The 25,456-nt window shown below is 46.3% G+C and overlaps 1 protein-coding gene across 1 annotated transcript in view; it reads right to left on the bottom strand.

Moving 5' to 3' along the window:
• Positions 1 to 3,197, bottom strand: part of LOC144497007 (H-2 class II histocompatibility antigen, A-U alpha chain-like) — a 71,996-nt gene extending 68,799 nt beyond the window's left edge. The window contains exon 1 of the mRNA XM_078217687.1: positions 2,740 to 3,197. Within this exon, the coding sequence (XP_078073813.1) occupies positions 2,740 to 2,806 (67 nt within the window). The 5' untranslated portion in view covers positions 2,807 to 3,197. The remainder of the gene's footprint in view (positions 1 to 2,739) is intronic.
• Between the last annotated feature and the right edge of the window lie 22,259 nt (positions 3,198 to 25,456).

The following is a 25,456-nucleotide window of genomic DNA, read 5'->3' as shown; positions in this document are numbered from 1 at the left end:
AGTGGTAAAGGCAGGCGTGCTGATAAATTGGTGCGTGCAGCTCGCTAATTGGATTGAGATGCATGCAAAAATATTATAACTGATGTCACGCCGATTTTGTCTGGGTTCCCGATCATGTCGATTTTTTGACCTTGATAAAGTGGGAACTGGCATGAAAACGGACTCAGACCACACTAATCGCCTCATGCCTGATTTTACCATCACCTGATGAAGGAGCAGCGTTCCGAAAGCTTGTGCTACCAAATTAACCTGTTGAACTTTAACCTGGTGTTGTGAGACTTGTTACTGTGAAAATCCAGGCCTTTGTGTGTCTCCCAGTTTCCCCTTAACTATATGCTCCTCTCCCACTGTCTCTCCCTCTCTCCCTTTACTCTCTGCTCCTCTCTCTAAGTCTCCCACTGCTCTTTATTGTCTGCTCATCTGTCTTTCTTTCTCTCTCTCTCTCCCCCCCTCCCCCCCACCCCGCCCCACTCTCCCTTTTCCTCTTTGCTCATCTCTATCTATCTCACTCTCCCCTTTACTCTCTGCTCCTCTCTGACTCTCCTATTCTCCCCTCTCCCCCCTCTCTCTTACTACCACCTTTAATGGCTGCTTCTCTCTGTCCCTTTTCTGCTCACCATTTATTTGTTGTTTTTATTGCTCCCATCTCCATGGAAACTGCGGTGTCCAATTCCTACAGGATTTCCCAGTCTCACTCCCATTCCCACCTACTTGTCAACTTTCCACTCACCCTCCCGACTCCCCTAAAACCCGACCTCCTGGTTCCCTGCAGTCCTGACCTCTGTGTCCCCTCCCCCCACCACTCCACTGATGTTACAACTCTGAACACTCCTCTCCCCATACCCCTCCCCCCTCCCAATCTCCCAACACCCTCATCCTCCCTGACCTCCTGAATTTGCCCAGACTTCCAATTTCTCCACCCTAACTCCTCTAAAATATTTCACTTCTGCCTGAGCCTAATTGTAAATGTATCTTCAGGCTTCTTTTTTTCTGCTGCAAACTTCTTAACCCTGTCACACCCCACACCCCCAGTCTTCTCCCCGCTCCAGTCTCCTCCACCCTCACTTCCAACAAGTGAGAGGAGCTCAAGGATTCCTTTGTCACTAAGATTATTACCTTCCCATCAGCTGCCTCTGCCACTTCCCTCCCTTTTACTAACCTGCCCGGATAAACTTCCATTAATATTCCCCCCTGGCTGAGCCCTGAACTCACATCTTCTCTCCTGTCTCCCCTCATGCCCTGTCTGAGCTCATCTTGTCCATGAGACCCACCTCCTGTTCCCTCGACCCTATTCTCACTGAATCACCCAACTTCCCCTCCTGCTCCCCATGTTTGCCGATATTGTTCACCGTTCACTCTCTCCAGATGTTGTCCCTCTCTATTTAAATTATGTCATCACCTTCAAAAAACACCCCCTGATCCTTTTCCAGTCGGGTTCTCTCACAGTACTGAGATGATTCTTATCAAAGTCCGCAAACAATATCATATTTGACTGTGACAAAAATCCTCCTCATCCTTCTCGGTGCTTCTGCTCTCTGCGGGGTTCCTGTCCCCCTCAGCTCACCTTCTCAATCCATGATTAACACCCACACCATCCTCCTCCAATAGCTCTTCCTTGTCACCCAGCTGGGTGCGACTGCTCTCACCTGGTTCTATATTTAACTGTGGCCAGAGCTCCTCATTGGTTTCTCTCTCTGCTCTCACTGTTATCTAAGATGTGGCTGTAGTGAATGGTGTGGATGTATTTCAGGGAAGTTAGATATGGAGATGATGGAAAAGGGAATTGGGATGAGGAGGTTGATCTGAGGTGGAATATAAACTCTGGAATGTTCCGGTTTGGTGGAATGCCTGGATTCCGTGCTGTATTATTCTGTGTAATTCTATGTGATTTATTCTTGTCTCCCTCCTGTTTCACATCCAAGCTCTGCTCCTCAGTGACATCATCCGAAACTCTGCTACCTACATCCATACTCACACCCAGTCCTGTTTCTGTGTTCAATGATCTGTATTCGCTCCCAATCTGGCAATGCCTCAAGTTTAAAATTCTCATCATGTTGAAATTTATTTGTGGCCTCACTTTCCCAGGCTCAGTTTTACAGTCCTCCGATCACTCTGCATTCCTCTGCTCTCTCACACACCACCATTGGTGGAAATGGCTTTAGGTATCTCGATCGTAAACTTTCAAATTCTCTCTCTGAACTCTCCCCCTTTAAGAAACTTATTTAAAATCAGTTATTTCACCAAGCAAGCCATCCCTTGAAGCAATTCCTTCGTGGATCAAGTTTTGTCTGATTAGCTCAAGTAAAATGCCTTCAGGCAGTAAGAGGCACTATATAAATGCAAGTTGTGTTTGTTGAAATACAAAATAAATGTAACACACACTATGCAGATTATAATTCAGATTGCCAGGTGGTGAAGGATAGAATTGAAGCAGAATTATTATTCATTACAAGCTTTTATTTACAGAGACACACATTGCATTTGTGTATCCACCTACAATACCAACAACCACATCAGTTTGCTGCTATATATAAAACTATTTATTTACAGAACTATAGATTACAGACAGATACCCTCTACCTGTTCAATGTATATTATAAACACAAGTAAATCCCCAGTACCAGAATTTAATTAAACACCCAATTAATATACAATTAACACTTCCTGTAATAACACCACACGGAGTCCAGTGAAATCAGAGATTAATATTTAGAAACTATTTACTGTTTCATAACTCACATTCTCCAGCCCAGGCTCCATGAATCAAAACCAGCAGCAACACAGTAAAGTATGTCCCAACTTCCATTGTGATCCTCTTGTTTCTCCCAATTCTGATCCCAGCTCCTCTCAGTTTGCTGTCACTGTCTGAATTCAGTCAAGTTTCTATCTCACTCACTGAAATATCACTCTGTGATTGACATGTGGTTTAGCGTTAATAAGCCAATCAGAAATTCAGATTTCCTCCATCAGCTGTTTCTGGGTGAAATAGCAGCCTGCTCTCAATTTCTCTGCATGATCCTTGAGTTGTTTTATTTGAGAAAGATTAGCAGTGGGAGGAAGATTTTTGGAGGTGAAGGGGTATCTGTTTACTTGTATTGAATTAAACAGTCTCTTGTTGGTGCTTTACTGTTCCCAGTGCCTCCTGCTCTCCCCCATGTCTCATGCATACTCTCAGCTGAAAGACCCACCTCCATTCTAATCCTTAGAATAGAATTCCTACAGAACAGAAGGCCATTCGGCCCATCTAGTCTACACCAACTATCCGAAAGAGCATCCTATCTAGTCTCATCCCCCTGTCCTATCCCGGTAACCTCACACACTTTTCATTGCCAATTCACCTAACCCACACATCTTTGGACACTAAAGGGCAATTTAGCATGGCCAATCCCTACAACCTGCACATCTTTGGAGGAAACTAGAGCACCCGGAGGAAACCCACACAGACACAGGGAGAATGTATAAACTCCACACAGACAGTCACCCAAGGCCGGAATCGAACCTTTGTCCATGGTGCTGTGAGGCAGCAGTGCTAACCGTTCTGCTACCGTGCTGGATCACTGGCCAGTAGAGGGAGTGATCTTTCTTTATATATATTCTGCTTCATGTACCAGTATTTATCAGAAATAAAACAGAAAATGTTGGAAATACTCAAAAGGTCAGGCAGCCTCAGTGGCGAGAGAAGCGGGGTTAATGATTTCTTTCATGATGACCTGTCATCGATATTGATCAGAATCCTTCCTCAGGAGGTTCAGACAGCCAGGTGGAGGTGAGGAGCCTAATTACAGAATCACAAAGTGCAGAAGAGGCCTTTCGGCCCATCAAGTCTGCACTGACATGTGAGATATACACTTCCAAGCTTTTATTTACAGAGAAACATATTACACATCGAGTACCTACCTACAATCTCAACAACCACATTCAGTCTGCTCCTATATATAAAACTATTTACATACAGAGCTATAGATTGCAGACATATACCTCCTACCTGCTCAATGTATATTCTATGAGCACAGGTAAATCCCCAGTTAATACCCAATAACAGAATTCAATTAAACAACAAGTAAATAAATAATTGACACGTCCTGTGATATTGGGATAAAGATCAGGATGGAATCCCAACAAGTATCTGGAAATCTCTATTTTTCCCATTTTCTTCTTTTCCCTCTCCAGAAGATGCTGCTGATAGAGGAATCAGGTTAAGGCGAGAAGGGCAGTGAAAATCTCAAACCCACAAGGTGTTTAAAGTGATGCAGTTCTGTTTTGGGATTTTGCTTTTTTGTTTGACAGCCACTATCTCTGTCCTCAGGTCTTCCCAAAACCCCCTCCTTCTCAACTCAGGTCAAACCTTGAGATAAAGGTAAGGACACATGTTTATTTACCCCTTGATCTTGGCAATGAAAGTTTAGCAGATTGTTTATTGTTAGCCCTGTCTCGTCAACAAAACTTGCCATTACTGTCACACACTGGATCTACCAACAATCAGATTCCCCCTCTACTGACCCCATCAAATACCCAAAGGACAGGTACAGTACAAGGTTAGCTACAGAGTAAATTTCCCTCTACACTGCCCCATCAAACATTCCCAGGACAGGTACAACATGGGGTTAGATACAGAGTAAAGCTCCCTCTACACTGTTCCCATCAAACACTCCAGGACAGGTACAGATTTAGATACAGGGTAAAGCTCTCTCTACACTGTGCTCATATACACTGTAAGAAGTCTCACAACACCAGGTTAAAGTCCAACAGGTTTATTTGGTAGCAAATACCATAAGCTTTCAGAGCGCTGCTCCTTTGTCACACATTTCCACTCCATCTGGGTTAGATACAGAATAAAATTGCATTGACTAAATTGTCTAAAATTGGAAAATTACCCTGATTATATATTTATGATGCTTTCTTCACAAACCAGAAATCATGGGCTAGATTTTTCTTGTTCACCTAAAGGGAGTTTCTACTGGAAATGAGGATGCACTCCCCAACTTGTGCCCAAAATGTTGATAAGTCCTAAAAGGAAAATGGCTGATTGGTGTCCATTTCCGATAATAAGATAAACTCCTTTATTCTGAAATAAAAAAAATGCTGGAAATAATCGGCAGGTCAGGCAGCATCTGTGGGGAGAAACAAAGTTAACATTTCAGATCAAGGTGAGCTTTAATCAGAAAGTCTTTACTCTGTTTGGATTGAGCTGAGATTGTCACTAACACTGAACGGGAATGTTTTTCATGTTGTGAGAGTTGGGTTCAGAATGTTCATCTGGAATAGACTCTGAAAACTAACAGACTGAACAAACTTTCTGCCTATTGGACAGGGTTGGATCTGAATCCCCATCCACGATACAGATGATTGGTATCTGTCTAACCCACTCTAACCCCTGTACATCCAACAATTAATCATCCAACAATGGATTGAGAAATTATAAAACCTATTTTAATGTGACTGTGTTTGTACAAGTGGTGGGTTGGAAGAATCAGAATGATTTTGATTCTCATTATTGGCAGAGGGATGTCAGTAAACTAGCTTGATCTCACCAGCTGGGCGAGATTGCGGATAGTAAACATGTAGAAATCTGCCGCGGGTGGGAATTTAAATGAACAATAGTAAATCAGTAGCCTGTTTACACACTATCCCATCTCCTTTTTCATTGAGCTCAAGAGGTCAAGTAAGTACCAAAGTGCACCAACTATTGTCCATTTTGCACAACATTTGATGACTAATTAATATCTCAATGAATGCTGAGAGTGACTGAGACTCAGACACTATTACAACTCAATATAGAACATAGAACATAGAACATAGAAAGCCACAGCACAAACAGGCCCTTCGGCCCACAAGTTGCGCCGATCACATCCCCACCTCTAGGCCTATCTATAGCCCTCAATCCCATTAAATCCCATGTACTCATCCAGAAGTCTCTTAAAAGACCCCAACGAGTTTGCCTCCACCACCACCGACGTCAGCCGATTCCACTCACCCACCACCCTCTGAGTGAAAAACTTACCCCTGACATCTCCTCTGTACCTACCCCCCAGCACCTTAAACCTGTGTCCTCTCGTAGCAACCATTTCAGCCCTTGGAAATAGCCTCTGAGAGTCTACCCTATCCAGACCTCTCAACATCTTATAAACCTCTATCAGGTCACCTCTCATCCTTCGTCTCTCCAGGGAGAAGAGACCAAGCTCCCTCAACCTATCCTCATAAGGCATGCCCCCCAATCCAGGCAACATCCTTGTAAATCTCCTCTGCACCCTTTCAATGGCTTCAACATCTTTCCTGTAATGAGGTGACCAGAACTGCGCGCAGTACTCCAAGTGGGGTCTAACCAGGGTCCTATAAAGCTGCAGCATTATCTCCCGACTCCTAAACTCAATCCCTCGATTAATGAAGGCCAGTACGCCGTACGCCTTCTTGACCGCATCCTCCACCTGCGAGGCCGATTTAAGAGTCCTATGGACCCGGACCCCAAGGTCCTTCTGATCCTCTACACTGCTAAGAATGGTACCCTTCATATTATACTGCTGCTTCATCCCATTAGATCTGCCAAAATGGATCACCACACACTTATCCGGGTTGAAGTCCATCTGCCACTTCTCCGCCCAGTCTTGCATTCTATCTATGTCTCGCTGCAACTTCTGACATCCCTCCAAACTATCCACAACACCACCTACCTTGGTGTCGTCAGCAAACTTACCAACCCATCCCTCCACTTCCTCATCCAGGTCATTTATGAAAATGACAAACAGCAAGGGTCCCAGAACAGATCCCTGGGGCACTCCACTGGTCACTGACCTCCATGCAGAGAAAGACCCCTCCACAGCCACTCTCTGCCTTCTGCAGGCAAGCCAGTTCTGGATCCACAAGGCAACAGCCCCTTGGATCCCATGCCCTCTCACTTTCTCAAGAAGTCTTGCATGGGGGACCTTATCGAACGCCTTGCTGAAGTCCATATAGACCACATCCACCGCTCTTCCTTCGTCAATGTGTTTGGTCACATTTTCAAAGAACTCAACCAGGCTCGTAAGGCACGACCTGCCCTTGACAAAGCCGTGCTGACTACTTTTGATCATACTAAACTTCTCTAGATGATCATAAATCCTGTCTCTCAGGATCCTCTCCATCAACTTACCAACCACTGAGGTTAGACTCACCGGTCGGTAATTTCCCGGGCTGTCCCTGTTCCCTTTCTTGAATATAGGGACCACATCTGCAATCCTCCAATCCTCCGGAACCTCTCCCGTCTCCATCGACGATGCAAAGATCATCGCCAAAGGCTCCGCAATCTCCTCCCTCGCCTCCCACAGTAACCTGGGGTACATCCCATCCGGTCCCGGCGACTTACCAACCTTGATGCCATTCAATAGTTCCAACACATCCTCTTTCTTTATGTCCACATGCTCGATCCTTTCTGTCCACCGCAAACCAGCAGTACAACCACCCAGATCCCTTTCCACCGTGAATACCGAGGTAAAGTATTCATTAAGCAGCTCCGCCATTTCTAACGGTTCCGCACAAACTTTTCCCCCTTCACCTTTTAAGGGTCCTATGCCTTCACATCTCATCCTTTTACTCTTGACATATTTGTAGAAAGCAGTGTCTTCCTGCAGCTTGTGTCTGGGGAAGCTGGGTGTCTCTGTTACAGAATGGGAATCTGCCTAAGTAACTGGTTACACTTGAAAGTGTCCAGTCCAACGCCAGCAGCTCCACATCTTGGTTACACCTGAACTAGCCCTGAATTGCTGTATAAATATAGAGTTCAGATTAGCCCATCAGCTAAACCTGAGCGTAGCCTGACTGAGGATCTGCTTTAACTGGGACAAGTGTTTAATCCAAATCCATGGAGTATATTTCAATTCCAGCCTGTGATAAACTTTACAATGTCTCCCCCTGCAGGAGAGAGATTTACATTCTCACATTCACCCAGTTACAGTGAGGGTGAAATTCGGTCTCAACAACTTCAGAGCATGAACTCTCTCTTCCACCTCCACCCCGTTTCCATTTATTTTATTTCATTTTGTTTTTCTTTTCATCTCATTCATTCATTTTTATCATCCTTCTTTCTCACTTCCTTTTTCCATTTCTCCATTCCAGCTCTCTATCCGACCCCTTCCCCTTCAGGGCAAGTGTTTTGCTCCTCACACATTCTGATCACTTCATGGACACTGTTAGCTCCTTTCTCAGCTGTCTTCATTTACATTCCCTTTGTCCAATTACAGCTACCCCCCTCCGCACCGGCCAGCTTCATAGTATTCATAGTATAAATCTCTCCTGTTTTTCTTTACTCTTAGCTCTGACAAAGGGCCATCCAGATCGAACGGTGGCTTTATTCTGTCTCCACTGATGCTGTCAGACCTGAGAGATTTTCCAACATTTTCTGTTTATGTTTCAGATTCCAGCTCCACAGTATTTTGCTTTATGAAATTGGTCCACCAAGGAGTGTAAATGCCTTAATAGTGAAGGGTGGGCTGTTTTACACCACATCACATGTCCTTCTATTAATTTAATTGGAGAGAGAAATGGCTGCAAAATCCAGCTGTTGTGCTGGTGGCTTTGTTATACAGGATCTGGTTGGGGTAAAGGTGGCAGGGGGCAGGAGAGTGGTTCTGAACTACCTATAGTATAGCCCACATCAATTGCCATATTATGGAGGACGGGTGTGCAGAGTGGATAGGTCATGATATCAGTCACAGTGTGTGACACTGATTTATTGCCCAATCTACCATTTTGGACTGAGTGCTCCTGTTATCGCCCTCTGTTAATCACGTTATATTGTTCAAACCAGAAGGAATGGTACTGGATGTTCGGAGTGAGTCCCATGCTTCTAAAAAGCCGTTGAGAATCACGGTTTGCTCCCAGTCTTTGTTTTCAGCTCTGATTAAGCTGCAGGATCAGAGGGGGATGGAGAGAAGACATCTGCTCTCGGAGAGAGGAGGTGGGGGGCTTTAACCAGAAGACCCAACCCATTGAGGGTCTTCAGGAAGCTACTCTCCCAGCTACACCTTAACCAGGAACAGTGTGTTTGGTGGCTGTACTTCACTGGGTACTTACTGGAACTAGGTTTGCAGATTCAGAATGTGTTGAGGGCAGGGCTGCCAAGTAGTTGTTAAGATGACTGTGACTGAGTTTCTGGGCCAACGGATCCTTGAATGATACAGGTGATATTGTCAACACCTTGTGACTTACCATCCATGCTACATCCAGGGGGGTCACAGAGGCTCTTGTCATGTTTGAGACATGATGGGAAAAAATTATATATATATACTTATTCATCAACTTATTTTATAAAATCATTTTTTTCTGTGCTGTTAAAAATGGAGGATTGCTGAGCTAACAAATGGTTCAGCCAGTCACCTGATGCCTTGCAGCAGTTTCATGGTAACAATGGCCATGGAACAAGGAGTCTGGTCCAACTAACTCAACACAAAGGAAAACCTTTGCAAGTTGTAATCGCTCATTATAGTGCTAATGGCTAAAGCATTATCAGACCTAACACCAGGAGTTCAACAAAGGGAGCAGCAGTTAGTTAACCTGATACAGTGTCTCCAAAAGCAAAGGGATCATGATTCCAATTAAATGCCTAGATTCCAACCTCGGGAATACACATACTGAGTCCAACATTGAGGAGGGGGCCACATGACATCCCCCGACAGCTGTACTGTGATAACATCTGTGGGAACTCCAGCAGTTCCTGTCTGACTTCTCAATGTGCACACAACACCAGATTAATTTGGTAGCACAAGCTTTCAGAGCACCGCTCCTTCATCAGGTGAGTGAAGAGTTTGGTTCACAAACAGGGCATATATAGACACAAACTCAATTTACAAGATAATGGTTGGAATGCGAGTCTTTATAGGTAATTAAGTCTTGTGCAGACAATGCGAGTGGAGAGAGGGTTAAGCACAGGTTAAAGAGGAGTGAATTGTCTCAAGCCAGGCCAATTAGTGAGATTTTGCAAGCCCAGGCAAGTTATGAGGATTACAGATAGTGTGACATGAACCCAAGATCCCGGTTGAGGCCGTCCTCATGTGTGCGGAACTTGGCTATTAGTTTCGGCTCGGCGATTCTGCGTTGTCGTGTGTCTTGAAGGCCGCCTTGGAGAACACTTACCCAAAGATCAGAGGCCGAATGCCCGTGACCGCTGAAGTGTTCCCCAACAGGAAGGGAACACTCTTGCCTGGTGATGGTCGAGCGTTGTCCATTCATCCATTGTCATAGCGTCTGCATGGTCTCCCCAATGTACCATGCCTCGGGTCATCCTTTCCTGAAGCATATCAGGTTGGCTGAATTGCAAGAGTATGTACCGTGTACCTGGTGGATGGTGTTCTCACATGAGATGATGGCATCCATGTCGATGATCCAGCACGTCTTGCAGAAGTTACTGTGGCAGGGTTGTGTGGTGTTGTGGTCACTGTTCTCCTGAAGGCAAGGTAGTTTGCTGCAGACAATGGTCTGAAGTTGCTGTGCGGTTGTTTGAAGGCAAGTAGTGGGGGTGTGGGGATGGTCTTGGCAAGATGTTCATCTTCATTGATGACATGTTGAAGGCTCCGGAGAAGATGTCGTAGCTTCTTCTCTCCGGGGAGGTACTGGACAACAAAGGGTACTCTGTCCGCTGTGTCCCGTGTTTGTCTTCTGAGAAGGTCGGTGCAGATTTTCGCTGTGGTGTGTCGGAACTGTCGATCAATGAGTCGAGCACCATATCCTGTTCTTATGAGGGCATCTTTCAGCATCTGTTGCGATCCTCCTCACCTGAGCAGATCCTGTGTATAGGGAGAGCTTGTCCGTAGGGGATGGCTTCTTTCATGTGTTTAGGGTGGATGCTGGAGAAGTGGACATCGTGAGGTTATCCGTGGGCTTGCGGTACAGTGAAGTGCTGAGGTGACCGTCCTTGATGGAGATGTGTGTGTCCAAGAATACAACCGATTCTGGAGAGTGGTCCATGGTGAGTTTGATGGTGGGATGGAACTTGTTGATGTCATCATATAGTTGTTTCAGTGATTGTTTGCTGTGAGTCCAAAGGAAGAAAATGTCATCGATGTATCCAGTGTATAGCATCGGTTGAAGAGGTCTTGTTCGAAGCTGTTCATGAAGATGTTGGCATATTGAAGTGCGAATTTGGTCCCCATGGCTGTTCCATGTGTCTGGATGAAGAACTGGTTGTTGAAGGTGAAGATGTTGTAGCCCAGGATGAAGCGGATGAGTTGTAGAATTGCATCTGGAGATTGGCAGTTGGCAGCGTTGAGTACTGAGGCAGTTGCAGCAATGCCGTCGTCGTGGGGGATGCTGGTGTAGAGTGCTGAGACATCCATTGTGACGAGGAGTGCTCCTGGTTCAACTGCTCCATGGGTGCTGAGTTTCTGTAAGAAGTCCGTAGTGTCACGACAGAAGCTGAGGGTTCTTTGTACAATAGGTTTCAAGATGCCCTCAACATAGCCGCAGAGGTTCTCGCACAGGGTCCCATTGCCTGATACGATGGGACAGCCGGGTGTTTTGGCCTTGTGTATCTTTGGGAGGCAGTAGAGATCTCCAACCCGAGGAGTACGTGGGATGAGAGCACGGAGGGTGCTCTGAAAGTCCAGATCAAAGGTCTTGATCAGTCTGGTGAGTTGACGGGTGTGTTCTTTGGTCGGATCTGCGGGTAACTGTCTGTAGTGTTCCTCGTTGTTCAGTTGTCGGTACATTTCTTTGCAGTAATCCGTTCTATTCAGTATGATGATGGCCCCTCCTTTGTCTGCTGGTTTGATGACAATGTTGCGGTTGGTCTTGAGAGCGCGGATGGCGTTGCGTTGTGCTTGGGTGATGTTCGGGGCTGTCTTGTGAGTGCGGCTGATGAACCTAGCATTGATGCACCTCCTGACGGCTTGGGCGTACATGTCAAGCCGAGGGCAGTGGCCTTCCAGAGGAGTCCAATTCAAGTCTTTCCTCTTCGGTTGCTGCACCACAGATCTCTCTGTTGGCTCAATGTGAACAGAACTCCAGACAACAGCCTGTGCTGTTTACCCTCAGGCTGGTGGCAGCAGAGAGCCCTCAGATCCTCATCAAACCTGCCAACTGCTGGAACCTCCAAACTCGTGCCTCCAAGCTAACTCATTCTAGGTGCCTTCTCCTATTGTACAAGTCTCACCCCTGAAATTGAAGCATTCTATAATCAGCCACTCTCCCCTTGAAAGGAACGTCCCAGTTGACTTGTGATCCTGGGCACATATAAAACTTATACTTGTATTTATATTGTGGTTGTGCCCTGGAACCCTCTTCCTTTTTCCTTATTACCCATTTATTGTAAAGGGGTGGACATTGGGAAATGCCTTGGATGTGTGTGTGTAAAAATAAATCAACCCTTTGTTTTCATCTTACCTCAGGTTTGTTGTATGAATTATTAATAGGGGACTGGAACATTCTAAATTTAAGGTTTGGGAAAATACGCTACCATTTATAAAGGGGGAAATCAGGATTAAAAAAGGAGCTTTCTGTTTATGGACAGGTAGATTCTTTCTGTGACACCCTGTACACGAAGGAGATTTCATTGCCTCCTCTCTAAGCAGAGTGATGTGGAGATGTCGGCGTTGGACTGGGTGGGCACAGTAAGAAGTCTCACAACACGAGGTTAAAGTCCAACAGGTTTATTTGGTAGCACAAGCTCGTGATTCCAAATAAACCTGTTGGACTTTAACCTGTTGTGAGACTTCTTACTTTAAGCAGAGTGAAGCAGGCAGGTAACTTTTCCAAGGCACTGAGCTTCCTCATGGTGCAGGAGACCATCGATTGAGTGTGGTGTCTGTGCAGGCAGCGGTTCTCAGTGGGAAATTGTACTGAAATGACAAGGGAACCACTTACTGCGAGTAAGCTGGCGTGTGACCAGATCCTGAATATCTTGTGGTGAATACATTTGATCCTTGCAAAGCAAATATTTTTTCTCCCATCTGCACCAGTCAGCAGCTGGAGCCATTGATGCCAAGCATCAGTGGCTGCTTGACAACTAGGCGTATCCACTGCACACATGGCTGATACGTGCCCTCCACAAGCCAACCTCATGTGAACAGTGCTCCTACAATGACATTCATAAGGTAATGAGGAATGTTAGAGAGCAGACCATTGACATTCTGAAATGATGATATTGTTGCCTGTACCACTCAGATGAAGCCTTCCAGTATACATCAGACTATTATGTGACTGGCTGTTACATGTTCTACAACCTGGCCATCGACACCAGGTCTTCAGTGACCACCGTGGGAGAAGACAGCTCATATATTGGAAGTCCAGACAGGTTGTCAGAGAGCAGACATTCACACTGGGATTTTCTGGTCCCGCCTGCTGTGGGACTGGAAATTTCCACCATAAGTGCACAGACATTTTGCTGGCCTGTCAACCTTTCTGTCCAGCTCGTGATGATTCGGACAGCAGTCTGCTAAATCTTTCCCCAGAAAGAACCAGCAGACCACTGTTAACTCATGCTTTTAGCATCTCTCTGCTATAGACCATCACAAATTGCTCTTGGCACAATCCTGAAATTATAGATACTGAACCAACAAAAAACCCATTCAACTTTATCCAATAGCACATTCAACATTCTGTGTAATACTCAACTCATTGTCATTAGTGTCTGTCTTGTATGTGTCTTTTCCTGACTGGAGCTCTGAAACAATCCTACCTCAGTGGTTGCAAATGGAAGGACAGTGACTTTCAGATGAGGGTGAAGTGAGTTTTGAGAAGTGCATTATGCAGGAACATATCTCTGGTTTCAGTGATGCTGCAGGCAATTATCCCCACCCCTATCGCCTCCATGGGGATAAGCATAATCAGCCATTCCTGCTCCACTCCATACTATCTCCCCTACACCTGTTCCCCACTCCACACACTGCTGGCTGGTTGCTGCTATCCCCAGATGAATCAAAGGTCAAACAGTGCCGATGCTGGGCATGTGATATAAAACAGAAAATGCAGGAAACACTCAGCATGTCTGGCAGGATCTGGGGAGAGAGAAACAATGTTTCAGGTCAATGAGCTTTCATTAGAACTGATTTCAATCCTTGGAATCAAATAAACAATGAGGATGGGAGGGGTGGAATAAAGAAGTACATCCCATTCCACACAAGCTGCTTTCACTGACTTCTAATGTCCTTCACTGTGCTGAAAGTTTTAGTACTTTCTGAAACAGTTCAAGAAACTACAAAAGGTTGTGAATGAAGCCCAATCCATCACACAAACCAGCCTCCCATCCATTGACTCTACCTACACTTCCCGCTGCCTCGGCAAAGCAGACAGCATAATCAAGGATCCCACACTGTCTGTACATACTCTCTTCCACCTTCCTCCGTCGGGAAAAGGATACAAAAGTCTGAGGTCACGTACCAACCGACTCAAGAACAGCTTCTTCCCTGTTGCCATCAGACTTTTGAATGGACCTACCTCGCAGTAAGTTGATCTTTCTCTACATCCTAGCTATGATTGTGACACTACATTCTGCACTCTCTCCTTTCCTTCTCTATGAACAGTATGATTTGTCTGTATAGTGCACAAAAAACAATACTTTTCACTGTATGTTAATACATGTGACAATAATAAATCAAATCACAAAATCATGTTTTTAGCCTTTCAAAAGTCTCCCTGGTCATTCTACCAATTACCTCTCTGCCTAGGTTTCATTCAGCTCCATTAAATCACTCTCTTAAAGAAATTCTCATCAGTGCTGTAAAAGTCTGAAAACAGGAGTGAATCACTCCGTTTTTTTTCAGTGAGTTTGGCACTGCAATCTTCCCACTTTTTTTTTACACTAGGGAGCTTGGCGCTGGTGGGGGGGGATTGGGTGGGGGATTGGGTGGGGGAGTCTATGTACGCCGGTGAAAGCGGTTTCAGAGCACTTGGGCACCACTGTGCAAAGCGCTTCAATCTCCCAGTGCACTGCTAACTGTACCCCACTGCACCCCCCTCCCCTCCCCTCCCCCACCACCCTGGCACGGATATTGGAATCCCCCCACCATCATCAGTGGCGTGTAACCCCACCCCCCCTCCACACCAACATCGGGGCATGAGGACCCTCCCGATGTGTCCCCCATCACAACACCCTCCACAGCATCCCCCCCTGCCATAGCCCCACCCCCTTGGCACTGCCCCTGGTACAGTTATAGTGCCTGGTGGGCACTGCCAGGCTGTTAATGCCCAAAGAGCACTGCCCGGCCATGTCCCTAACCATCCAGGGGCTTCAATGGCCTCTGATCACCACTGTATTAAGTGGTGTTCACCAGGTGAATCTTAGAATCTTAGAAACCCTACAGCACAGAAAGAGGCCATTTGGCCCATCGAGTCTGCACCGACCACAATCCCACCCAGACCCTACCCCCATATCCCAACATATTTTACCCACTAATCCCTCTAACCTACGCATCCCAGGACACTGAGGGCAATTTTAGCATGGCCAATCAACCTAACCCGCACATCTTTGGACTGTGGGAGGAAACCGGAGCACCCGTAGGAAACCCATGCAGACACGAGGAGAATGTGCAAACTCCACACAGACAGTGACCCAAGCCGGGAATCGAACCCGGGACCCTGGAGCTGTGAAGCAGCAGTGCTAACCACTGTGCTACCGTGCCGCCCGTAGGAATAAGTTGACCGTGAGGTCAACTTATTCCTGGGACTTTGCGGTCAATCGATGCTGATTTTGTCCTCTCAGGGCTTGGTCTTGGGTACCGGTATTCAAAACTGTGCAGAGGCTGGAAACAGGGGCAGTAGAAGGGGTGGGGTGGAGGGGAGAGTGAACAGGGGAGGCAGGCGAAGACTGGAAGAGGGGGTGTGTATGGGGGAGTGGTCTGTGGGGGAGGGGGGATTGTTTGCAGGAGAAGGGGGACTGTGTCGGGGGGAGCAGAGAGTATGTATGGACGAGGGGAAAATGTGTATGGGAGAATGGGGAGTGTGTACTAGAGAGAGTTATTGTTTACGAGAAGGAGGGAATTGTGTATGGGGAGGCAGGATTGTGTATGCGGGATGGTGAAATGTGCATATGGGAGTGGGGAGTGTGTACAGGTGGAGGGAGTGGTGTACCGGGGAGATTGTACATGAAGGGGAGGCAGAATTGATAACGGAGGAGGTTGTAGGGAGTGTGCACGGGGGGATGAGGTGTGCATATGAGGGAGGGGGCAGCATATATGGGGAGAGGGGGATTGTGAACAGGGAGTGGGGAATGTATGCGGGGAGGAGTAGTGCATACGGGGAGTGGAGATGTGTTTGGGGAGGCAGGTTTGTATACGTGGGAATGTCTCCAGGGAGTGGAGAAAATCTATGGGGGAGGGGGGAATGCATATGGGGGATTGTACAGGGAGGAGTGGGAAATGTTTATTGGGGAGTGGGGAGGATGTGTTTGTCCAAGGGTAGGGAGGAATGTGCATGAGGGAAGGAGAATTGTGTAGGGGGCAAAAAGTGTTCACGGGGGATTGGGAAATGTCTTCAGGGTGGTGGGGACTTGGAGGCAAACTGAGGTTCATGGTGGTAAGAGGGAAGAGTCATAGAAGGGGAGGTGTGGGAGGATCAAGATATCTTTCTTACAGGTGTCAGTGTCATTGGGTGGGTCATGAAGATAAGACAGGTAGTACAGATAACGGAGGGGGCTGGGTCAGGAAGAGTATGGCACAGTCATGGGTATAGGCATGTGGGAGTGGAGTATGATGGTGCCCTGGTAACTGTGGGGAGACAGAGGAGCAGCATGGTGGCACAATGGTTAACACTGCTGTGTCACAGCGCCAGGATTCAATTTCTGGCTCAGGTCACTGTCTGTGCGGAGTTTGCACATTCCCCCCGTGTCTGCATCGGTTTCCTCCGGATGCTCCGTTTTCCTCCCATAGTCCGAAAGACGTGCTAGTTAGGTGGATTAGCCATGCGAAATTCTTCCTCAGTGTACACAAACTGGTGCTGGAGTGTGGCAACTAGGGGATTTTCACAGTAACTTCATTGTAGTGTTAATGTAAGCCTACTTGTGATTCTGATCAATAAAACAAAATAGGGAGAGTAATGCTCATATAGGCTGGGTCAATAGTGATGGGGGTTAGTTGGTGGGTGATCAGGGGAGGGCAAAAGGTGATGGTGGATCTGGTTTCAAGGAAGGTGCACCATCTGTGCAGCAGCAAGACAACAACCTCAATGTCCTTATGTGGAATTGGTCAACTGTGCTGACCTTGAGCTCCAACCCCCTGAAATGACCCTCCTCCCACCTTGCCGTATCACAGTTGACACTGAGGAAGTCTCTTTGCTGCTGCACAGATGGTGCCCCTTTGAAACTAGCTCTTGTGGTGGTAGTATAGTGGTGATAGCCCTAGACTCATAATCCAGAGGTTCAGGGTAATGCTCTGGGGATTCGGGGTTGAACTCTACCACAGCAGGTAGTGGAATTTAAATTCAATAGGAATCTGGAATTAAAAGTTTAACGATGACCGTGAAACCCATCTGGTTCACCAGTCCATAAGAGTTTTACAGCACCGAAAGAGGCCCTTTGGCCCATTGAGTCAATGCTGCCTATCCTAATACAGTCTTAGGAAGGAAGGATAAGGAAACTTGGAAGTATACAGGCATTTGTTATCTGGCTTTAAACTTAACTACACTCCAGATACTTAGTTTACTATTACAAACCAAAGGACAGAAGTTGACTCAAATTCACTTAAACAAACCTTCATTTATTCAACACTTTAGATGCCAAACTCAAACTTACAACAGTTGCAACGCTTCAACTCTTAACTTTAAGTCTTTAACATTAACTCTTTAACTGAAACTTCAACTCTTTAATTGAAAACGGATATTACCCACTTCAGAACGAAGTAGCTGAGTGCGTTCCCAATGTAGATTCTTCCTTGTGGTTGCCTTCTCTGAAGATGTTCCTTCAGGGCACACTTGGGATGGTGGGTCTCGAGTTATCACTGGAGACAAAGGGCTGAAGCACATCTCTTTATCTCCAAACTTTCCCAGTCTTCCAGAAAATTCACCCAGCCAATGATGTAATCAGAACTTGATCACATTGTTCGATCAGGCCAATGGAGTTACTCGTAAATAACTCCCAAATATTTATACCAAACTGCATGTAAATTACATAACCTCACCATATATGGTAACAATGGCTCTGGATGTCCGGCATAGTGCAAACAACTATCCTTATTCTCTTCAACACAGGAAGTGTCATGTCACAGTTCACAGACCAGGTCACGACTCACTGTAGCCTTCTAACCTGCATCTGCGTTTAGTTATAACTTGACCAAAGTTCCCAGCTTGCTGACTCTCATTGTCACAATTGTGCTTACAGCTAATATTCCATTGTTATTGTAGCAATAGTTGTTGTAGTCAGTCCTCCGGCCACACTTTCTTTCATTCTCACCGGCATCTCAAACACACAGTTAGCAAATGTCCCCTGTTGCACCTTCTTTTGAGGTTTAAACTCTGGGTGCCTGCAAGCGCATTGTCCTTTCCAGTAATGTAAGTAATTTGGTGAGAATTTGAATTTCATCTGCCTGGGGAGGCCTATTTAGTGCAAAAAGTCTGACTTCACTCCCCTCTGTAGGGGGCCGGGGTAGGGGGGGGGTGGTGCAGGGGGCAGGGGGTCAGGCATTCCACTCTCCTGTATCTTCAAATGGTTAGGAGGGTTTTCTAGGGGTCGAGTGTGGGTTAAACATCTCTGGCTAATGCGCAGGGAATGTGGGACTCTGAGGGTGCCAGGCGCTGGAATCAAGAGCAGCTCTTGTCCCACTTAGCACTGCCTGTTTATTTATGTGACCTGGGGGTTCGGTTACGTAGACTCAGGGACAGGGGTTAGGCCAAGTGTCAGGAAAATGGGAGGCTTTGAAGGGCCTTTTGCTGCTTTAAGAGATCCCATTTTGGGGGCTAGCACAGCTGGAAAGATCTAGCTTCTGGTGATAGCTGACTGAACATCTGTCTGTGCTGAGCTGACAGGAAGAGGGCCTTCTGACAGGGGCCTCTCCTGCATCCATACTGGATATGGCTACAGTGCAGTAACCCAGTGGGATAGGCATGGGGTCTGAAATAGTTGGGGATCCCAATGATGGTGAGTTGGGGTTTCTGTGTCTTTTGGGACATTACTGCCCTCTGAGGAATGGTCAGCTTTTTAAAAATCTCCAGATGGTTTATCAACTGGAGGAAACGTCACCCTCAGTCCTTCTGGGTGAATTTGAGAACTTTCCAGCTTCTTTTGGTTTGACTCTGGGCGAAGTACATTCCTCACCTCCTTGTGGACTTCTCTGCTCCCTATTCATTCGGGTTGTTTTTGAGAATCCACTTCGGATTCTAGGGGCCTTCTGTGGAACTGGTTTGATTTTACTGGACTGTCTTTAGGCTTGCTACCTCCGAGCTGCTCTGAGCCGAGGCCTGTGGGGTCTACATTTCCCTTTCGGGCTACTTTATCATCTCCAGCTTTCTGCCCCACTGCAGATTTCTGCTGCTTGGTCTTGGCTCCTTTCAACCTCTCTGGCTGAATCACAGCCTTTTTAAATCCGGGTAGCTTTTCTGTACCATCTTATTCCTGAAAGATTCTTTCAATGGTGGGATCTCTGAACTTTTTCTAGTCTTCTGTCACATGGCAGGAATTTGCTGAAATTGTACGGGTTGTTCAGCCTCTCTAGAGTGCTCTGGCCTCTCAGGGGACAGTGCTCGGGACCTCGTCAAGGCATAGCTCCACAAGTGAACTATTTCTCTCATTTCCTCTTGGAATTCTGTTATGATAGCATGGCTGAAAGAACAGGGGGGAATCATCAATATATCTCCCTGTGGACTTTATGGAATACAAGCTTCCTTACTGAGCGAGTGCATGCTAGCCCAATGAGAAGCAGACATTGGGGGCTTATAAAGCTGCTGATCAACCTGGGCTGGTTGTTGTAGGTCCCGAGGTGCAGACTGTCTCACTGTAAGCCGCAGGTACACCCTTTTCATTTGGTACAGATAGTAATTCAGCCAAACGTCAGTTTCCTGTCACCAACACCCTTCATTGTGCACCAAAGGAAAAGGCCACTCCTGCGGCTTACAGTCACGTAGTCTTCACCCCGGGACCCACAACTCTGGCCTGGGTAAAGCTACAGGCTTCAAAACACCTGCTGGCTGCTTCCCATTGGGTAAGCTTCCACTCACTCAATAAGACAACTCATACTCCTTAAAACCTATGGTAGACCTACTGATGATCCCTCGTGGCCTTTGTGGACATTGTAACATCCTTTCCCTTTTAGGTCTGAGGCTGTCTCAGCACCCCACTGCGAGGAGGTCCTTTCTGACACTTGGCACTTGGGCAGCGGTTCGTCGAAGGCATGGCCGTATCAGGTGTTGGAAACCGAACAGGGGACCTTCTCGTTTGGAGGGAGCGTTGCAGGTTTCTCCTCAGGTTCCACTTCAGCTTGGAGGCCCACTTCTCCAGCCTCCATCTCCAAGTCCGTGCCCCCACTATCCAGAGGGGCCTACATGGAGTCAGCTTCAAGTTGAGGGCTGGCAGCAGCTATCTCCCTGGCCGGTGCCAGGAGCAGCTCGGGCAAGGACTCTCTGGCCCTGAGGTGGTCTAAGTGCTTCTTTAGGGTTTTACCCCAAACTTTAACTTTCTAAGATACTGGTCCTGTTTCTCCAGAATGATGATGTGGAGATGCCGGCGTTGGACTGGGGTAAACACAGTAAGAGTTTTGACAACACCAGGTTAAAGTCCAACAGGTTTAACCCAATGGGAACCTGTTGGACTTTAACCTGGTGTTGTTAAACTTCTTACTGTGTTCTCCAGAATGATCCCAGGGACTTATCTGGGACCTTCCCCGGAGTTCCTTACATGAACCAAATCACCTGCTGCAAAAGTTTTTTGTCTTTATGTAATCAAAGTTTCTTTTTTTGGTTTTCCTGCTGGGACTTCACCTTCCCCGCCAAGGATGGGAATGATAGGCTCAATCTGGCTCAAAGCCATCGTCCCACCAATAGCTCTGCTGGAGCAACACCTTGTCCTGTACGGTGTGGCGCTGAAACCAAACAACAGTCATGTCAGTTTAGTGTCAATGGATGCTGCCGGTTTCTTCATACCATTTTTAAAGGGTGGAACCACCCATTCTGCCAGTCCATTTGACAACGGGTGATAAGATGCAGTCCAGACACATTGAATACCATTGGAAAGCAGAAAGTTCTGGAAATCACCACTGGTGAATGCCGTGCTGTTATCGGAAACCAGGACTTCCAGAATTCAGTGTATGCTGAAGCCTTGCTGTAATTTCTCGATCATGGTGGAGCCCAGGAATGCACCTCCAGCCACTTGGAGTGTACGTCCACCATGATTAAAAAATGGAACCCATAAAGGGACATGTTAAGTCCACATGTACGCACACCCATGGCCTGCCAGGCCACTCTCATGGGTGTAGGGAGGCTGAGGGTGTGAGTTTTTAATTTTCATGGCACAGATCACATAGTTTTACCAAGTCTGTGATGTCGGAATCAAGACTGGGCCACCAGACATAACTACTGACCAGCATCTTCATTTATGATACTCTTGGGTGGACATTATGTAATTCCATTAATATTGGATGTCGTCTTGGGGATGGAACAATTATTTGGGAGTCCCAGAGAATGTGTTTTTGAGAGTATTTCCTCCCCATGTCAAATAACATTCTTGAAGTGAAGGCAATGGGCCTTTCTGCACCATCAGGCATCGGTGGGACAAAACAGCTCCCATTCCACATGGAGGAGCACAGGTAACTATTAACGGCTTGTTTGGGTCAAAATGCACCAACAAGGTGGATAACTGCAGACCGTTTAACTTTTGCGGAAGTTTTATTTTGCTCTTCTCCCCATTTGATTTGATTTGATTTATTGTCACATGTACCGGAATGCAGTGAAAAGTATTGTTTCTTATGCGCTTTACAGACAAAGCATGCCATTCATAGAGTACACAGGGGAGAAGGAAAAGGAGAGGGTGCAGAAAATAGTGTTGTAGTCATAGGCAGGGTGTAGAGGAAGATCCATCTTTTGGGTTTTTTTAAGTTGGTGAAATGGGGCTAAAGTGGTAGAAACATTTTTTTAAAAACCTGCCATTGTAGTTGATCATGCCCAGAAATGATTTCAGCTCGGATGCATCTTTTGGTTGTGGGACCTCCTTGATGGCTTTAACCTTTTCTTCCAATGGATATAGTGGTTTTGAATCGACCCTGAATCCTAAATAGCTAACTTCATCTGATTGAAATGCACATTTCTTCCGTTTCAGCCTAACCCCTGTTACCTTAAACCATTTCAATGCTTCTTCCAAATTGGGTCTGTGTTTTTTAGGTGAAATGCCAGTGATCAGTACATCGTCCAGATAAATTATTACAGTGGGATGCCTTGCAAGAGGCTTACCATCGTGCGCTGGAAAATGGCACAGGCTGATGAGACTCCAAATGGTAATCTTATATACAGGTACAAACCCTTGTGCATGTTTATTGTCAGTAAGAAGTCTCACAACACCAGGTTGAAGTCCAACAGATTTATTTGGTAGCACAAGCCACTAGCTTTCGGAGCGCTCGCTGCTCCTTCATCAGGTGAGTGGGAGATGTGTTCACAAACAGGGCATATAAAGACACAAACTCAATTTACAAAATAATGCTTGGAATGCGAGTCTTTACAGGTAATCAAGCCTCAAAGGTACAGACATTGTGAGTGGAGAGAGCATTAAGCACAGGTTAAAGAGATGTGTATTGTCTCCAGCCAGGACAGTTAGTGAGATTTTGCAAGCCCAGGCAAGTTGTGTGGGTTACAGATAGTGTGACATGAACCCAAGATCCCGGTTGAGGCCGTCCTCATGTGTGCGGAACTTGGCTATCAGTCTCTGCTCAGCGACTCTGCGTTGTCGTGTGTCGTGAAGGCCGCCTTGGAGAACGCTTACCCGAAGATCAGAGGCCGAATGCCTGTGACTGCTGAAGTGTTCCCTAACAGAAAGAGAAGACTCTTGCCTGGTGATTGTCGAGCGGTGTTCATTCATCCGTTGTCGTAGTGTCTCATGGTCTCCCCAATGTACCATGCCTCGGGACATCCTTTCCTGCAGCATATCAGGTAGACAACGTGAAAGCTAGTGGCTTTTGCTGCCAAATAAACCTGTTGGACTTTAACGTGGTGCTGTGAGACTTCTTACTGTGTTTACCCCAGTCCAACGCCGGCATTTCCACATCATGTTTATTGTCACCAGCCTTTGCGTGTCCTCCTCCAACTTCAGCTGCGGATAGGTATGGCTGAGGCCCAATTTAGTGCACTTTAAACCTCGAGCTAGTTTAGCATAGAGATCTTTGATTCTGGGTATGGGGCACCTGTTTATCTGAGCTCCTTTATTGACAGCTAATTTGTAATCCCCGAAAACTCTTACTGTCTGATCTGGTTTTAAAATGGGGACTATGGGTGCAGCCATTCAGAGAATTGTACGGGCTTTATAATGCCCAAATCTTCCAGCCTCTAACTCGATTTCCACCTTGTGATGAAGGGCATAAGAACATAAGAAATAGGAGCAGGAGTAGGCCATCGAGCCCCTCGAGCCTGCCCCGCCATTCAATAAGATCGTGGCTGATCTGAAGCGAATCAGTTCCACTTACCCGCCTGCTTCCCATATCCCCTAATTCCCTTATTGATCAGAAAACTATCTACCCGTGATTTAAACATATTCAACGAGGAAGCCTCCACCACTTCAATGGGCAGAGAATTCCAGAGATTCACTACCCTCTGAGAGAAGAAGTTCCCCCTCAACTCTGTTCTGAACCGGCTGCCACTTATTTTGAGGCTGTGCCCTCTCGTTCTGGTTTCCCTTCTAAGTGGAAAGAATCTCTCCACCTCTACCCTATCCAGCCCCTTCATTATCTTATATGTCTCTATAAGATCACCCCTCAGCCTTCTAAACTCGAACGAGTACAGATCCAATCTGTTCAATCTCTCCTCATAAGCTACACCCCTCATCTCCGGTATCAACCTGGTGAACCTTCTCTGCACTCCCTCCAAGGCCAATACATCCTTTCGCAAATAAGGGGACCAAAACTGCACACAGTACTCCAGTTGCGGCCTCACCAGTACCTTGTACAATTGCAGCAAGACCTCCCTGCTTTTATACTCCATCCCCTTCGCGATAAACGCCAACATTCCATTTGCCTTCTTGATCACCTGCTGCACCTGCAAACTGAGTTTTTGCGATTCGTGCACAAGGACCCCCAGGTCCCTCTGCACAGTAGCATGATGTAATTTTTCTCCATTTAAATAATATTCCAATTTACTATTATTTCTTCCAAAGTGGATAACCTCACATTTGCCAATGTTATATTCCATCTACCAGATCCTCGCCCACTCGCTCAGCCTGTCCAAATCTCTCTGCAGACTTTCCGCGTCCTTCACGCAATTCGCTTTCCCACTCATCTTCGTGTCATCAGCAAACTTTGTTATCCTACACTCAGTCCCCTCCTCCAGATCATCTATGTAAATGGTAAACAATTGAGGCCCCAGCACCGATCCCTGCGGCATGCCACTGGTCACCAACTGCCAACCAGAAAAGCACCCATTTATTCCAACTCTCTGCTTCCTGTTAGATAGCCAATCCCCAATCCATGCCAACACCTTACCCCCAACTCCGTGTACCCCAATCTTCTGCAGCAACCTTTTGTGAGGCACCTTATCGCATACCTTCTGGAAATCTAAAAACACCACATCCATCGGTTTCCCTCTGTCAACCTCACTCGTTACATCTTCATAAAAATCCAGCAAATTCATCAAACACGACTTTCCCTTCATAAATCCATGCTGCATCTGCTTGATCGAACCATTCTTATCCAGGTGCTCTGCTATTTCCTCTTTAATGATGGATTCCAGAATCTTCCCAACTATGGACGTTAAGCTAACCGGCCTGTAGTTACCCGCCTTTTGTCTACTTCCTTTTTTAAACAGCGGCGTAACAGTAGCTGTTTTCCAGTCAGCCGGCACTACCCCAGAGTCCAGCGAATTTTGATAAATAACTACTAACGCATCTGCTATTACCTCAGCCATTTCTTTCAGTACGCTGGGATGCATTCCATCCGGGCCCGGGGACTTGTCCACCTTCAGTCCCGTTAGTCTACCAAGCACTACCTCTTTAGTAACAGTAATTGTATTAAGGACCTCACCTCCCACCAACTCTCGATCTCTAATATTCGGTAAACTATTTGTGTCTTCCACCGTGAAGACCGACACAAAGAACTTATTTAAAGTCTCAGCCATTTCCTCATTTCCCACTATTAAATCCCCCCTCTCATCTTCCAAGGGTCCAACATTCACTCTAGCCACTCTATTCCTTTTTATATATTTGTAAAAACTTTTACTATCATTTTTTATATTTTGAGCTAGTTTAGTTTCATAATCTATCTTTCCTTTCTTAATCGCTTTCTTAGTCGTTCTTTGTTGTTTTTTAAAGCTTTCCCAATCCACTAATTCTCCACTATTTTTGGCCACTCTGTACGCATCTGTTTTTATTTTAATACTG

Source organism: Mustelus asterias, chromosome 8, assembly GCF_964213995.1.
Source record: "Mustelus asterias chromosome 8, sMusAst1.hap1.1, whole genome shotgun sequence".
In the NCBI taxonomy this organism is placed as follows: domain Eukaryota; kingdom Metazoa; phylum Chordata; class Chondrichthyes; order Carcharhiniformes; family Triakidae; genus Mustelus; species Mustelus asterias.
The sequence above is the reverse complement of the archived record's forward strand: the minus strand, read 5'-3'. Positions and strand labels throughout refer to the sequence as shown.